The sequence below is a fragment of the Vipera berus genome, assembly GCF_964194415.1.
Source record: "Vipera berus genome assembly, chromosome: 1".
In the NCBI taxonomy this organism is placed as follows: Eukaryota; Metazoa; Chordata; class Lepidosauria; order Squamata; family Viperidae; genus Vipera; species Vipera berus.
The window spans coordinates 189319944-189334799 of NC_138202.1; the positions used below are offsets into that span (position 1 = coordinate 189319944).

The window sequence follows — 14856 nt, forward strand, 5'->3', positions numbered from 1 at the left end:
GAATTCCCACATAAGCTAGCCATAATCAGTTCAATAACTGTTATCAGTTCCTACAATTTTATTTAATCTATGTACAATCTAGAATACTTTTAAGTGATGCAAGCAAGTCAGGAATGTACAGAGTAAACACATTAAAGTCACATCCCATTTTTTGTGATTCTAATGAGTTCACTTAAGAGAATGAATTTTAACTTTACAACTGAAGTTAAATAGGGAGCATGTGAGCTTATTTGCAAATTGTATGAAAAGAAAGGGCAAAGTATACTAGCGAAGTATAGTTACTAAAGCAAAAACCAGCATAGCAAAAACTTACAATTGGTCCTGGATATCCACTCTCTCCTTTCTGACCGCTTTGGCCAGGTTCCCCTGAACGTCCCTAAAAAGGGAAAACAAGGCATTTGATTCAGATCATAAATATCTTTTCATATTATTCATCCCTGCTCTTTCAAGTTAATTAAATATGTCCTCATTTGTTCAGGGTTTTAGATCTATTTCTACACTGAAGATTCCACCGCAGGATTCTCCTTTGCTTCTAGTCCATAGATTCTCCACCTTCATCTCATATTCACTAAGCATCTAATGTATCCAACACTTGTCACCATTACTTTAATCTAGAAGTTTTATTTAAATTAGCAATCATTTATTTTTCATATCTCTTTCATTTGTTGTAATTCAGTCTTAGTTGTATGAAAAGAATTTGGGTTATATATATATTTGTACTATTTTAAATAATTATTGAGGGTCATCTAGTTAAAAGCACATTATAAATAATAAAATTCATTTCTCTAATGATGTAAAGATTAGAGGTGAACCACTAAGATTGCCTCTGGGGGAGGCAGCTACTAAAAACCCAAAACATAGTTTTCAATTTATTTTAATAGTAAAAAAACATACAAAACCTGTAAGCCTCCTAAAACATCTAACTAACATGACTCGTCCATTCAAGAGAATCCTGATTCACTCATGGGTATTATATTCTTTCCCACATGCACACATGCACCCACCTACATATACATAAGTATACAAATTGTCACTCTGTTATTAAAGCCTTTGTCGTATTTAAAAAGTGTGGAGTACTGTCCTTGGCTAAAAAAGATTGCCAACTCTAATAAGGACATAGTGTGTCTAAAAAAACATAGTGACAAGTATTAGCAGATGGGTATGTAAGATTATTCATAGTATTATAATACTTAGCATTTCAATTTATAGCAATGTTTTAGCTTCTTTGCACAAGCAAATGAATATCACTGGATTTCGTTTGACAATGTTTAATGTTCACAGTTCCAACATTACTCTCCTATGACCAGAAAGTACTTAAAGAACATATTTGGTTCCAACTTTATGAAATGCTGCTTTCCTTTTTCTTACAGTTGTCTCCTGGCTAAGAAGAACATAATTCAAAGTTTCGCTTTATCTTACACTAATTTATTTTGAATCTCCATGGCTGATAAAGAACATGGTATGGGATCTTACACCTAACTAATATGAATGCCTTAATCAGATGATGAAGAAAAAACATTGAAGGATGTGGTCAGTGGCATGCTTTACAAATAATGCTAATTCATTGGGGAGTTGACTTAATGTGAACAGCACCATAATACTTCCTTAGGATTCCAATATTAAAATACAAATGAATTAAATTACAGTAAAATGAATAAATCATTATGAAATTTTTGTATGTTAAAAACTTGCAGCAACAACAACAAAAGGATACACACACACGCACACCATCAGTGTCTGGTGAAAAGATAGGGCTTCAATGTACCGCATATCATATGTGTGAATACAGGCAGCATAAAGCATCTTTTCCAGACAATAACAAGTGAATAAAATCAATGCGTTCTAGCCCTCCAGGTAAGGGATCCCTCTAATATTTACAATAAAATCCCAATAGCAACCTGGCAAGGATATTTAAATAATTACTATTATAAAAGTTAAGGATAACCCATCTCCTATTGCATGGCCAGGGTGGTATAACTTTCACTTTCTTATCTTTGTTCCAATTAAGTACACCACAACTCTGCCAGTAATTGTAACAAAATGACATTTGGAACAAAGAAAATCATTGGGGAAAAAGATGCAGGAAGGGAATCTTATTCCTCTTCGGGAGTCAGAGGATGACATGGCATTACCCGTTCGCCGCTGCTTCCTTTGGGGCCAGGTTTACCATCATCACCATGATCTCCAGGTACACCCTAATTAAAAATGAGAAGCAGAGCATTTATTCTCTAATAATAATCACATAGGAGTTAAAGTGCTCTACAAAACTAGAAAGTGCTTTCAGTACCCGTGGTCCTGGGTATCCTGGGAAACCGGGTTGTCCCTGTGGAGAAAAGAAAAGGCAGTCTTAGAATCAGAAGAGTTGGCTTCCTCCCACCCCTCCCCAATTCCTTTTCTAGTGATTATGGGTATCAACAGAGGCACTATTAAAGAATTAGTTATGCTGTAAAATCCAACTGACCAATGTAACCTTTTGGAAGAGTCTCTGAATATAATAATGAAGCCTGCATGGCGATTCTGGGCAGTTAAATTCAGGGAGCTTTCAAAAAGGGGAATCACAAATCCGAACAGTATGTTACTTTGACACAAACACACTGACGGTGACTCAACTCAGACTGCAGTCCGTATAATGAAATTTAATCCTTTTCCCCAAGTTCATTGTTTGAAGTACTTAAAACTTTCTCATATGAGTGTGTTAAAAAAATTACCTCTACTGGCATCAATAAAAAATTATCCATAGAAATGAATTGTGCAGAGCAGGAAGGCTTTGTGGAGAAGAAATCTTGCTTATGAAGAGATAAAAACCAGAAGGGCAGCTGCAGACTACAAATTTTACATTTCATTTATTTTGCCTACTGAACAGGTAAGGGGAAGAGAAGGAAAGACCAAGAAAAAGTAGGGTTGAGATGTCTGTCAAAGCAAGAACATCTGAACACAAAAGAGCTTGGAAGAAAATCAGACATATTGTGAAAATTGGGTGTGGCAGGGTGGGTGTTGTTATTGCCAAGGAAGAACAAAAGAAAACAGGGAGTCTTGTGTTAGAGGGCAAGAGACCTTTGGTTCTTTGTTGCAAATTCTGCTGCCACCCAGGCCTTGCTGTATGGATTAAGGAACTTTCAGCTATATTTATAAGTCCAAACATTGATCCTATACATACCGTTCTGCCTTTAGGTCCGTCTTTGCCAACTCCATCTCGTCCATCATCTCCCTACAAGATGAAATGGCACAAGTCAAAATAAGCAACAGACACTGGGATCCTGAGAAGCCTCTTTGAATCTCTGCTGTACCATAAAGGGCATTAAACTCCAAACAATTCAGTGCTAAGGATGTTCTTTTGACTACAAGAATGGATGGAAACCCTTTGAAATGGTTTGTAAGCCATCTGGACTGACCTGCAGGGAACAATCAAGGTTTTCAATCAAGAAACATGTGGAAAGTGTTCTTGATGCTTTATCAAGAAAATGTTGATCATCCCTGGCATCTGTTAGTGCTAGCTCTTTGAGCAGTGAGTAATACTGGTTCCTAGTAACACTCACCATTTCTCCTCGAGGCCCAAGAGGCCCAATGGGCCCCTTTGGACCAGGCTCACCAGCTTCACCCTGAAAGAGTTATTTGAATGTATCAGGTAAGATATATACACAGTGCTTAGAGAACAATAGCATTAGCACTAGCAACAGAACTTAGACTTATATGCCACTTCATAGTGCTTTATAGCCCCTCTATAAATGATTTACAGAGTCAGCATATTACCTCCAACAATGATAATGTTAAACTAATATTAAGAAATCTTAACAACCTAATATAAAGTAACAATAATACAGGAAGGAAGCATTATTGGAGTCCCAAAGGAGGGGAATAAAGAATCAGAATACAGCTGGAAGTTCTTCTAGTCCAGTCCCAAAAATAAATAAATAAATAAATAAATAAATAAATAAATAAATAAATAAATAAATAAATAAATAATAAATAAATAAATAATAAATAAATAAATAAATAAATAAATAAATAAATAAATAAATAAATAAATAAATAGTCTCTTCTTAAAAACCTCCAGTGATGGAGTACCCACAACATCTGAAGGCAAGTTGTTCCTCTTGTTAATTGTCCTCACCGTTAGGAAGTTTCTCCTTAATTCCAGGTTGCTTTTCTCTTTGATTAGTTACCAACCATTGTTTCTTATCCTGCCCTCTGGTGCTTTGGAAAATAAATTGACTCCCTCCTCCTGATGGTAGCCTCCCAAATACTGGAATACTGCTATCATGTCCCCCCCAGTCCTTATTTTCTCTAGACTAGCCAAACCTAAATCCTGCAACTATTCATATATTTTAGTCTCCAAGCCTTTAATCATCTTAGTTGCTCTTCTTTGTACTTTGTACTTTTTCCAAAGTCTCAACATCTTTTTTGCAAGATGTTGCCAAAACTGGATGCAGTATTCCAAGTGCTAATACTGGACGTAATTTTGATTCTATGCGTCTATTTATACAACCAAGGATTGTATTAGCTTTTTTGGCTGCTGCAGCACACTGCTGGCTCATCAATAGTGGAGGATCTCAAGGAGGAAGCTTTTCCGTAGAAGTGGGGAGCCACTGAGTAAACCTGTCTCTGGACTCCCCCTATCCTGACAGCCCACAGGGAGGAATCCAAAGGAACCATTCTTGGATTAAGCACAGAAGAGGACAGGTTCTCCTCAGAGAATATGGTTCTATGGGTAACAGGGCCTCAAGCCATTCAAAACTTTAAAGGCATTGCAGTCAAAAATCTACTGAGAGCCAATATAGCATCTACCACAAAGGTGTGATCCTGCTAAGGCAAATTTCACCTGTCAGCAAGGAAGCTACCACATTTTGTACCCACTGAAATCTCTGGGTAATCTTCAAAGAAAGCCCAAGTAATATGACAGCCCAACTACAGTACAGTAATCCAATTTCAGTGAGTTACTGTCACCAAAGCTTCTCATCCACAGAGAAACATAAATTGTGCACCATCTGAAGCTGCTTCTTCAAGCAGAACTCTGAATTCAGGAGAACTTCCAAGTTGCTATAATAGGAGCGATAAATAATCCAGTGCTCTTTGAGTAAATGTCAACCATTAAACTTGCATTTCCCCATGTACTTTGTTGGGGAAAGAAAAATACCATTTGCAAGTGTTTTTAAAATATATTTGATTGCTTACATTTTTACCTATTTTAAAATTAAACAAGATACAATACGCTTTTTAACATTCCAATGGGAAAGTTTAATCAAATATTTAAAGATTTTAACAATATTCTAAGTTTCTATAGACATATTTTTGAGATCCAGTTTGATGTAGTAGTTAAGATTGGAAAGATATATAGGAGATAGTGAAAACAAGGTTTATTTCAACTGCCACCATTTCTGTCATTTAACTAGTAATTATTAGAACTATTTAAAAAAACTAACCTTTTTACCAAGAGGACCAGACCTACCACGCTCCCCAACAACTCCAACTGGGCCACCAGCACCCTACAGAAAAAGAAATTATAGGATGGGCATATTACTAACTGTTATGGAAATTATAATTAAAGAGGGGAAAAACCCCCTAAGAATATAGAGGAACAAGCCTTGCTATGTAAAAATCAGTGTGCAAAGATAAATCTTGCCTGATCAGCCTTCTAAAGTTTTCTGAGATTCCCACAATAGGCCTGTGAATGGAAGCAAGCCTGTATAGATTTGTATAGATTTTCAAAAAAAGCTTTGACAAAGTCACTTAACAATGACTGTTCAGTAAAATATGTTTTCATGGAATAAAAATCCTTGTCCTTTTATGTATTACTGATTTAAAATGACATGCAAAAAAGTAGGAATGAACAGGCATTTTTTTTCAGAAAATATAAAGCAAGGACTTTCAAGGCCTCATGCTTTTTCAATTCTTCATAAATGATACTGGCTTGGGATGCCAAACTGTTTAAGGTAAAGAGGGTCAAAAGAGATGATAAAGATAAATAACTTGTTAAATATGTGAATTGTTAAACTTATAGCAAATTGAATTCAGTTCAAAGCAGGCAACAGAACCCTAGCTTCATGTCCACACTTATGAGGTCTGCCTATAAGTAACCATAAAAATGATCTTGAGTACATAATAGGTACCTCAAGAAGTTGACTCAATGTGTAGCTGGTATGAAAAAGGCAAGCTCCACACAAGTGATAATCAAGAAAGGGGCAGAATTAAAACTGCCAACATTGTAATGTCCTTATAGAAATGCATGATGCATTCTCATCTGGAATACTGTATACCATGGGTGTCAAACTTGATCATGTCATGTGACATATCGTGATGTATCGCAACATTTTTTGCCTTTTTGGAACTGAGGTGGGCATGGTCTGCATGTGATGCATCTGGCCCGTGGGCCGCCAGTTTGACATCCCTGCTGTATACAGTTCCTATTGTCACATATAATCTTATTTATTTATTATTTGTTAAATTTTTATAGCTGCTCATCTTAGTCAATGACTCTAAGGTAAAAGGTAAAGGTTCCCCTGCACATGTGTGCTAGTCATTTCCGACTCTAGGGGCCGGTGCTCATCTCCGTTTCAAAGCCAAAGAGCCAGCGCTTGTCCGAGGATGTCTCCGTGGTCATGTGGCCGGCATGACTAGATGCCAAAGGCGCACGGAATGCTGTTACCTTCCCACCGTAGTGGTCCCTATTTTTCTACTTGCATTTTTACATGCTTTCGAACTGCTAGGTTGGCAGAAGCTGGGACGAGTAACAGGCGCTCACTCTGTTACGTGGCACTCGGCATTCGACCCGCCAAACTGCCGACCTTCTGATCGACAAGCTCAGCGTCCTAACCCACTGAGCCACCGCGTCCCTTTCAATGACTCTAGGCAGCTTACAATTCAAAAATATATTACAATGAAACCACTAAAAACATTTTAAAAAAATTAAATAAATATACACAGCAGCCAAGATACTTGGTCAGTTAGCAACACAGCCAGGAAATAGGGCCTTTGATATATTCAGTGCCCCAGGCTTGGGAACATAGCCAGGTTTTCAGGCCCTTACAATAGGATATCAAGATTGGAGCCATTCTAATCTCCAAAGGGAGGATTTTTCCATAGAGCAGGAACCACTGTGGAAAAAGCCTGCAGCTGGACTAATACAACAGGAAAGGATATATAGAGCAAGAAAAACGTCAGGATGTCTAGACATACTTTCTGAAACAGGGCTAGAAAATTGCAACTCTTTGGCTTAGGAAGCAGGTGACTTTGACAAGACATGATCAAAGTCTATGAAATCCCATGCAGTATAGTGAAAGTGCAGTATGAGAAAGTCTTCTCCCTCTTGCCAAACAAGAGGTCCAGGAGTCTCCAATGAAGCGGACTGAATGAAGATTTGCAATAGGATCTTGATTTTTTATTTCACAAAAAGGAAGTAGTTGATCACCCAGGGCATTGTTCAATTCTTGCCAAAAGCAAGGCAATGGCTGTTAACTTGATAGCGTTAAAAGAGGATTGGAGGAAAATTTGTTACTTCTGTTTTGGGGACAGGAGGCCTCCAAATGCTGGTCCTTGTTATTGCCCACTTGCAGAGCAAATTCTCTTAAAACTTCAAAGAAAAAAATGCTGGGCCATTTGGGGCTGACCTAACTTTATAAGTGATCAAGATATCTGGGGGCTATGGTTTAATCTTCTGTTTTACCAGGAAAGACACCTGACAACCTCACAACCACAAAGGCCTATGCAGACACTGCTTTTTGTTGTGTTTTCTGGAGTGGTCAGATGGCCAACCAAGTGCATACTGGGATTATCATATGACTTTGCAGCTTTTGTTAATGAAAAGTGCTATCTAGACTTCTTTCCTGCCAGGATGAGAAGAAATTGACTCCCAACTGGATCTATAATAAAATTATTTTCTACTATTTCCACAGCTGTCTGATGTTAAACTGTTCTTCACTCACACATCTGATGATGATTAGAAACAGACAATAATCACTGAGTTTTTCCCCATCTAAGACTGTTTACAATTTGCTCTTTAAGAACATCCTTGATGACAGAAAAACCTAATTTTACCCTCTGACCAGGGAGGCCAAGTTCTCCTTGAAGGCCAGGGATTCCAGTTGTGCCAGGTGGTCCCTGTACAAATAAGCAAAATTAAATATTTGAGACAGAAAAGTTCTGATAAATTGGTACATTCTTGAAGTACAAGTTTATTATGAACTAAGATGTGAGATCAACTCCCAAAGCCACAGTACTATGTTATTACTGAATGAACAGAAATGATTGAATTTACAGTTTCCCATCTATCAAAAAATCCTCACAATTGTATTACAATAGAAAATAACATAATATAATACTACTTTCATTTAGTGTGCACATTTACATGAGTCAGATGTCATGCCACTAGAACAGGGGTAGGCAACCTTGGCTCTTTTGTGACTTGTGGACTTCAGCTCCCAGAATTCCTGAGCCAGCATGGCTCAGCTTGGAAACCTCTCCCTTTCCCCTCAGCATGGCTGGCTCAGGAATTCTGGGAGTTGAAGTCCACGAGTCATAAAAGAGCCAAGGTTGCCTATCCCTGCACTAGAATATGCATGTACAAAAGACTAGATCCAATATTTTTGCAATGTTTTACATGTGATTTAGTAATTCTATTGCATTCTTAACATCATTAGTTAATATTCTTTATAATTAAGAAATGCATTGAGTAGAGGGTTGGACTACATGACCCCCTAATATAACCTCCAAGTCTATGAATCTAAATTCTGTGGAAGACAGTAACACTCCTAATAACTTCAAATGACAATTTTATACATACACATATACAGAAAGACCCAAAAAAATTCAACTGTTGTTGAGGACTGGTAGCTTTTTAATCTCCTACATGTATTTGAGGGCTGCATTTCATGATCTTTTGGATTCCTGGCTTCAGATTGTACAGTGCTGAACTTCTCTCTCCCTTTTTACCTTGATTTTTTATGCTATTCTATTTTATTTTATTTATATAAAGAGTTACACAATATTATCTTTAATCTCCTTTTGTAGCCTACTTAGGTGCTGTTTCTTAGGTGCTGTTTTGGAGAGATCTGGCCATAAATTAATACCCATCGTAAACTATTATATTTGACAACTCAAGATAATACTTGATGGTTTTGATACAATCAGAAATAATCTACAAAAGCTTTTTGCAATTAAACTGATAGCTATAAATTAGTTAGAAATTTAATCAATAAATTACTATTGAAATTGTTGTTGCTTCTGCTATATGGATTAACACAACCCCTGTCCCCTTCCACTCAATGTACCCCAATGTCGTTTCCCTACTTTTGAAAATGAGCTGCAAAAACTCACCTGGGGACCTTTAATTCCTTGTTCCCCATTAAATCCAAGTGAGCCAAGGACACCTTTATTTCCCTAAGAAATTAAAACAATTGAATGGAGAACATAATGAGATAGACAGACAAACAGACAGACACAGACACATAGACATAGACAGATATAGACAAAGAGAGGTAGAGGTAGAGGTAGATAAAGAGATAGAAGGGGAAGGGAGAAGGAGAGGGAGAGAGAGAGAAGCTTCTATATAGCTACTGCTTAATTAAGCAGACTGGCATTTTCTTATGTTTATATGATTTCAGTTAAAAGCTGCATTCTTCTTTGCATTTTCTTTGGGCATGAGGGTCAAATGAAATTAAGTTCTGTCAGTGGATGGAATGTCTTTCAGATGCAGTCTTTTACACTACTTGAGTTTTAAATTTATTTTCCTCTGGGATTACCTACGTAGTTGATTTAAAATCTCAGCCTCCTTAAACATTTATGTCTACAAAACTCATGGACAGCTGTGGGCCAGTCAGAATTTCAAATATTCTATATTAACCTAATTTACAGAGTTGCTATGAGGCTACAGTGCATACAAAAACATGTACTGTGTGCCTATAGTACAGTAATGAGGTTTTTTTTAGCAGAAAGGTAGAATAAAGATCAGGTAGATATTGCAATGACTCCCTTACTGTGGCTAACATTATCGTCTCTGTTTCTGGGCTTTTCATTGTTCTTTATTGTTTCGATGATAACTGTTTTTATATATTAATTGATTTTTCTTTTTAATTAACTTTATACGCTGCCCAGAGTTACACTGTTGTGAAATGGGAAGCCATATAAACATGATAAATAAGTAAAGAATTGCAACTAATTTGCCCTACTAGACTAAAGGTCTTGCTTATTACAATTTCATAAGCAGATTTTCAAATAAATGTTTGTGAAATATATCTATACTTTGCATGCATGTTTATACCTGAAAAATAATACATTATTTGTCCCCAAAAGAATACTAAAATGGTTCTCTATGTGAAACACTCTGGTGAACTGAGTAAGTATATTCTTCTCAATAATTCTCCTAAATGCAAAGTTATTTAACAACTGAGAATTTAAAAAACCACAATATTCTATATTTTTCAATTTTTCAACTTTTATAAGGATATTACTAAATTTAGCTATCCTCACTTCCCTTACTATATATGTATACAATATTTATAAGACACATATGGTACATAACACAAGCATACACCATGTAAAAACATAATACTTACTTTGATCCCTGGTGGTCCTCTTCTGCCAAGTGCTCCCTTGAAATAAATACAGCATAGCCATTCATTGTTATGCAGAGGTATCACTAGAAACATAGTTATTTTTCTATTTTAATAATTACCTACAGCTTTTTATTCTCTGGGGATTTTTTTCTTGTGGATACCCAAACTGAAAATCTCTATCTTTCAACAGCCAAATGCTATAGGAAGGAGAAGAGTGATGCTTAAAAGTGTGGAAAGGGGTATGAATAAGATTGGGCCCTAGTATGCACAGAATAGAAAAAATGTTTCTTTCAAGATTGAAACCGAACAGACTTTCTCAAAAATTCGGATTGTTTTGACTTAGGTCTGTTGTCATGGAACAAAATGGCTGGATGGTTCCATCTGAATGCAGCTTAAAATGTCATGAGTGCTTTAACCAGGAAACGAGGGATTTTGATATATTGGCCATAGGTAACAAGGGGAATATAATTCTATTACCTACTGAAAAATCTGTTCAGATTAGAATCTACTACACAAAAGCCTTTCTCCTTCTTAACAGGTAGAACAAATACATGTCGTTTAAATTATTTAAATAAACCCTCTAGGTTGTTGAGGATTGAAGAACTAACAAATCTGCTTAATATTTTTAAAGAATCTCTTCTTTATGAGTTTATGAGTTTTTCTTTAGATTTTAAATTTTTTATTTAGGTTTATTTTCGTGCTATTTTATCTTTGAAAACACTAACTTCTATTTAGCAAGACCAAGCAAGAGATTTGGTGTGTTATCCCCCTCTTCTCAGCCAGTCAGATGAAAGCTCAGCAACTGACTCCATCTTGGTAGATGTTTTTGTTTGTACAAAGGAGTGATTCCTGGTTACAAGAAATGAGCTGCTAGTTCTTTTTAATTGTATTAATAAAACAAACATTAACACAAGACACCAAGGTATGTCCAGAATGCACCCACATACCAAAGTTCAATAAATTTCATCATTCTAACCCAACTTAGAATCTTTGTATTTTTAAATATAACATGAGCTCAATATTAGTAACAGATAATATATAATATAATAGATACTAAACAAATAATCAAGCCAACACCATATAGAGTTTGCAGTTAAAAACTATCAATACAAATGTTATACAGAGAACTTTTTGAATAAATGAAGCAAAGTATATATACAGCTTACCCATCTGCTCCCATTAACTATAACTTCCCATAACAATCAGAAACACACATGTGCACACACAAAACAATAATTTCCCAGGCAGGCTGCAGACATTCAAGCTATCTTCTTCTGTCTTATAAAAATAATGATAAAGATACCATAGAATCAAGCTCAGCATCTTGTGACTACAACAGCAAGAAGTTTGAATTTGTTTAATTTCTATATTTGCCTCAGTGCTCCACAGGTGTAACATCCCATTGAGTCTAAATCAACAACAGCAGGGACATGACTGATCCCAGTTGTCAGAACAGTCAGAACACCAAAAAAATAGTGTTCTGCTGAGTTACCTTTGAAACAAACACTCAAAACAAATGTTTTGTTTCCCTTGCAAAGTCAGTATATTTTGTGCTAGACATTTTGTGCACAACCTGACCCAGCTCTAGCTCTATTTCTCAACATGATGCAATACACTGAGAGAATCTTCCGCCCTTGATTATCATTAATTCTTAAACATAATTTTGTAACAACTGTGCATGGTTCCATCCCAACTGGCATCCTTATTCCCTTCTCCCCCAGTTCCCTTCCGGAATCAAGATGTGTACCTTTCCATCTTCATTTGATATTGTTCCTTGTGAAAGTAGGGGCTCTTTTATCACAGGGACAAAACTGTTAATGTCATTGTACCATCTTTCCTAGTTCTCTATCCAGATCAAAGTTTTGCATCACATTAAGTCACATCATCTCAAATCAAAGCCAATGAATTAGTCAATATTTTTTATTCAGACACTTATTCAAGGGATGCTACATGAGCTTCTCATGATGCAACTCTATTGACAAAAATGCAACACAATAATCAGTCTTTATTGACTTTCTTTTCCTCATTGATTATATTCCTCTTCTCCTCACTACTTACCTCAATTTCTCTATTTGGTTTAGTAAATGTCAAAACATTAGAAATTAAGCAAATAGATTTTAAAGTGTGAATCTCAGTGCATAATCCATACAATTATGAGATCTTGCCTAAAGTGTTCCTATATTATTCTAAATCATCGAGGAACTAAATTTGATAAAGCATAGTATTCAAACATTTGAAATACATACATACATACATACATACATACATACATACATACATACACACACACACATGTCTATTATTAGTAAATCAAACAGGGAAAATAATACACACATCTCTTCCAGCTCCTCCTGCATCACCTCGTGGTCCATTTCTTCCAAGTTCTCCCTATAAGAATACAGAACAGTGAAATTGTTTATCATTAAATAAGAGACAAGTGTAAGTCACAACAGGACAATAAAAAACATTTCAGTAGAAAGTATTTTTGAAAATTTCTCTTTTCTTCTCTTAAATTAGGTCTATGTTGTGGATATGAATGAATCCTGGAATGCGGTAATTGAGAAAGATTCTGACCTCACTTCATTCCAATTCTAGAACTCAATAAACCTCTGGTGCCAAATATTTTTCTTTTTTTCACAAAATATTATGAGACAACAAGGTAGGATTTATATTAGCACTTGTGCCATCATTAGTTCAAATAGAGTATTTTATAGGATGGGAAAACTTGAGATGGAGAAATTATTTATCTCTTATTCTAATCTCTTATTCTATGTTGTTTTCTTAGCTGATCTGGCCAGTTGATCTGATCTAGTGATTGATTATATCTTTAATTGATTGACTTTTATTCCTCATCCCTCCCATTTCTATTATGAGAAAACCAAAATATCTGTAACAGAATAAGAGAGTTGAAAGGAATCTTGGAGGTCTTGCAGTCCAGCCCCCTGCTTGAGCAGGAGAACCTATACCATTTCAGACTAATGGCTATCCAATCTCTTTTTAAAAACCTTCGGTGATGGAGTACCCACAACTTCTGAAGGCAAGCTGTTCCACTGGTTAATTGTCTCATAGTCTCGTGCTGCTTTACTTTCCTTCTTGGTAAGGCAATTAGTCTAGTCATTAGATTGCAACCTGGACTTGATTTTGGAGGTTCTAGGACAGCCTGCCAAGCCAGGTAGTATCTCTGTCTAATCCTCATACAAATCCAAGGATTGATATTTTACCGCTGATCCAAGTTCTCCCTTTTCGCCTTTGGGTCCTCTGTCACTGCTGTCCATTCCAAAAGTACCCTGGAAGCAGCCCGAACAATGAAAACCAAGCAGAGTGAGATAAAAGTTATAAATGTTTATAACACAGTGATGCATACAGTTCAGAGAAAGACTGTGTTCAATCCTGACATATCCAAAAGGTTTATCTGGTAACCCTGGGCCTTCTTCATCTCTGTAACATTTCTAAACACATGGATGCATTAGACTACAGGAAGATAAATCCTTATGCAGAAGTGTTGACACACAGACCTTGTTCACATCACTGAATACTTTGAGCCTGTTTGATAATTTGCTTCAGCTAACTAACATACTTACATTGGGAAATAGACAAGGAAAGATAACTTTAATGATTCCCTGTGCCTATTGGAAAGATTCTGGTTTGCTTGGATTTAGAAAGCAGAGTAATTTTGGGTTTAAGGCTTTTATGGCCCAAAATTGCACTGGTGAAAATTTTGCCTTTCACCTGGAAGAAACTGAGAATTAGAATAGAATAGAATAGAATAGAATAGAATAGAATAGAATAGAATAGAATAGAATAGAATAGAATAGAATAGAATAGAATAGAATAGAATAGAACTGGAAGGGACCTTGGAGGTCTTCTAGTCCAGCCCCCTGCTCAAGCAGGAGAACCTATACCATTTCAGATAAGTGACTGTCTAGTCTCTTCTTAAAAATCTCCAGTGATGGAGCACCCGCAACATCTGAAGTCAAGCTGTTCCACTGGTTAATTGTCCTCACTGTTAGGAAATTTCTCCTTAATTCCAGGTTGCTTCTCTTTTTGATTAGTTACCAACCATTGTTCTTATCCTGCCCTCTGGTGACTTGGAGAATAATTTGACCCCCTCTTCTTAATGGCAGCCCCTCAAATACTGGAATACTGCTATCATGTTGCCCCTATTTCTCCTTTTCTTTAGACTAGCCAAACCCAAGTCCTGCAGCTGTTCTTCATATGTTTTAGTCTCCAGGCCTTTGATCATCCTAGTTGCTCTTCTCTGAACATTTTCCAAAGTCTCAACATCTTTTTTGTAGTATGGTGACCAAAA

The 14856-nt window shown here is 36.3% G+C and overlaps 1 protein-coding gene across 1 annotated transcript in view; it reads right to left on the reverse strand.

Annotated features, from left to right (window-relative positions):
- The window catches only part of COL6A3 (collagen type VI alpha 3 chain), a 129412-nt gene that overhangs the window by 40925 nt on the left and 73631 nt on the right, over nucleotides 1-14856 (reverse strand). Inside the window, 11 exon segments of the mRNA XM_081338786.1 lie at nucleotides 314-376; nucleotides 2133-2195; nucleotides 2288-2323; nucleotides 3158-3208; nucleotides 3537-3599; nucleotides 5421-5483; nucleotides 8032-8094; nucleotides 9310-9372; nucleotides 10548-10583; nucleotides 12882-12935; nucleotides 13769-13834. Of these exon segments, the coding sequence (XP_081194912.1) occupies nucleotides 314-376; nucleotides 2133-2195; nucleotides 2288-2323; nucleotides 3158-3208; nucleotides 3537-3599; nucleotides 5421-5483; nucleotides 8032-8094; nucleotides 9310-9372; nucleotides 10548-10583; nucleotides 12882-12935; nucleotides 13769-13834 (621 nt within the window).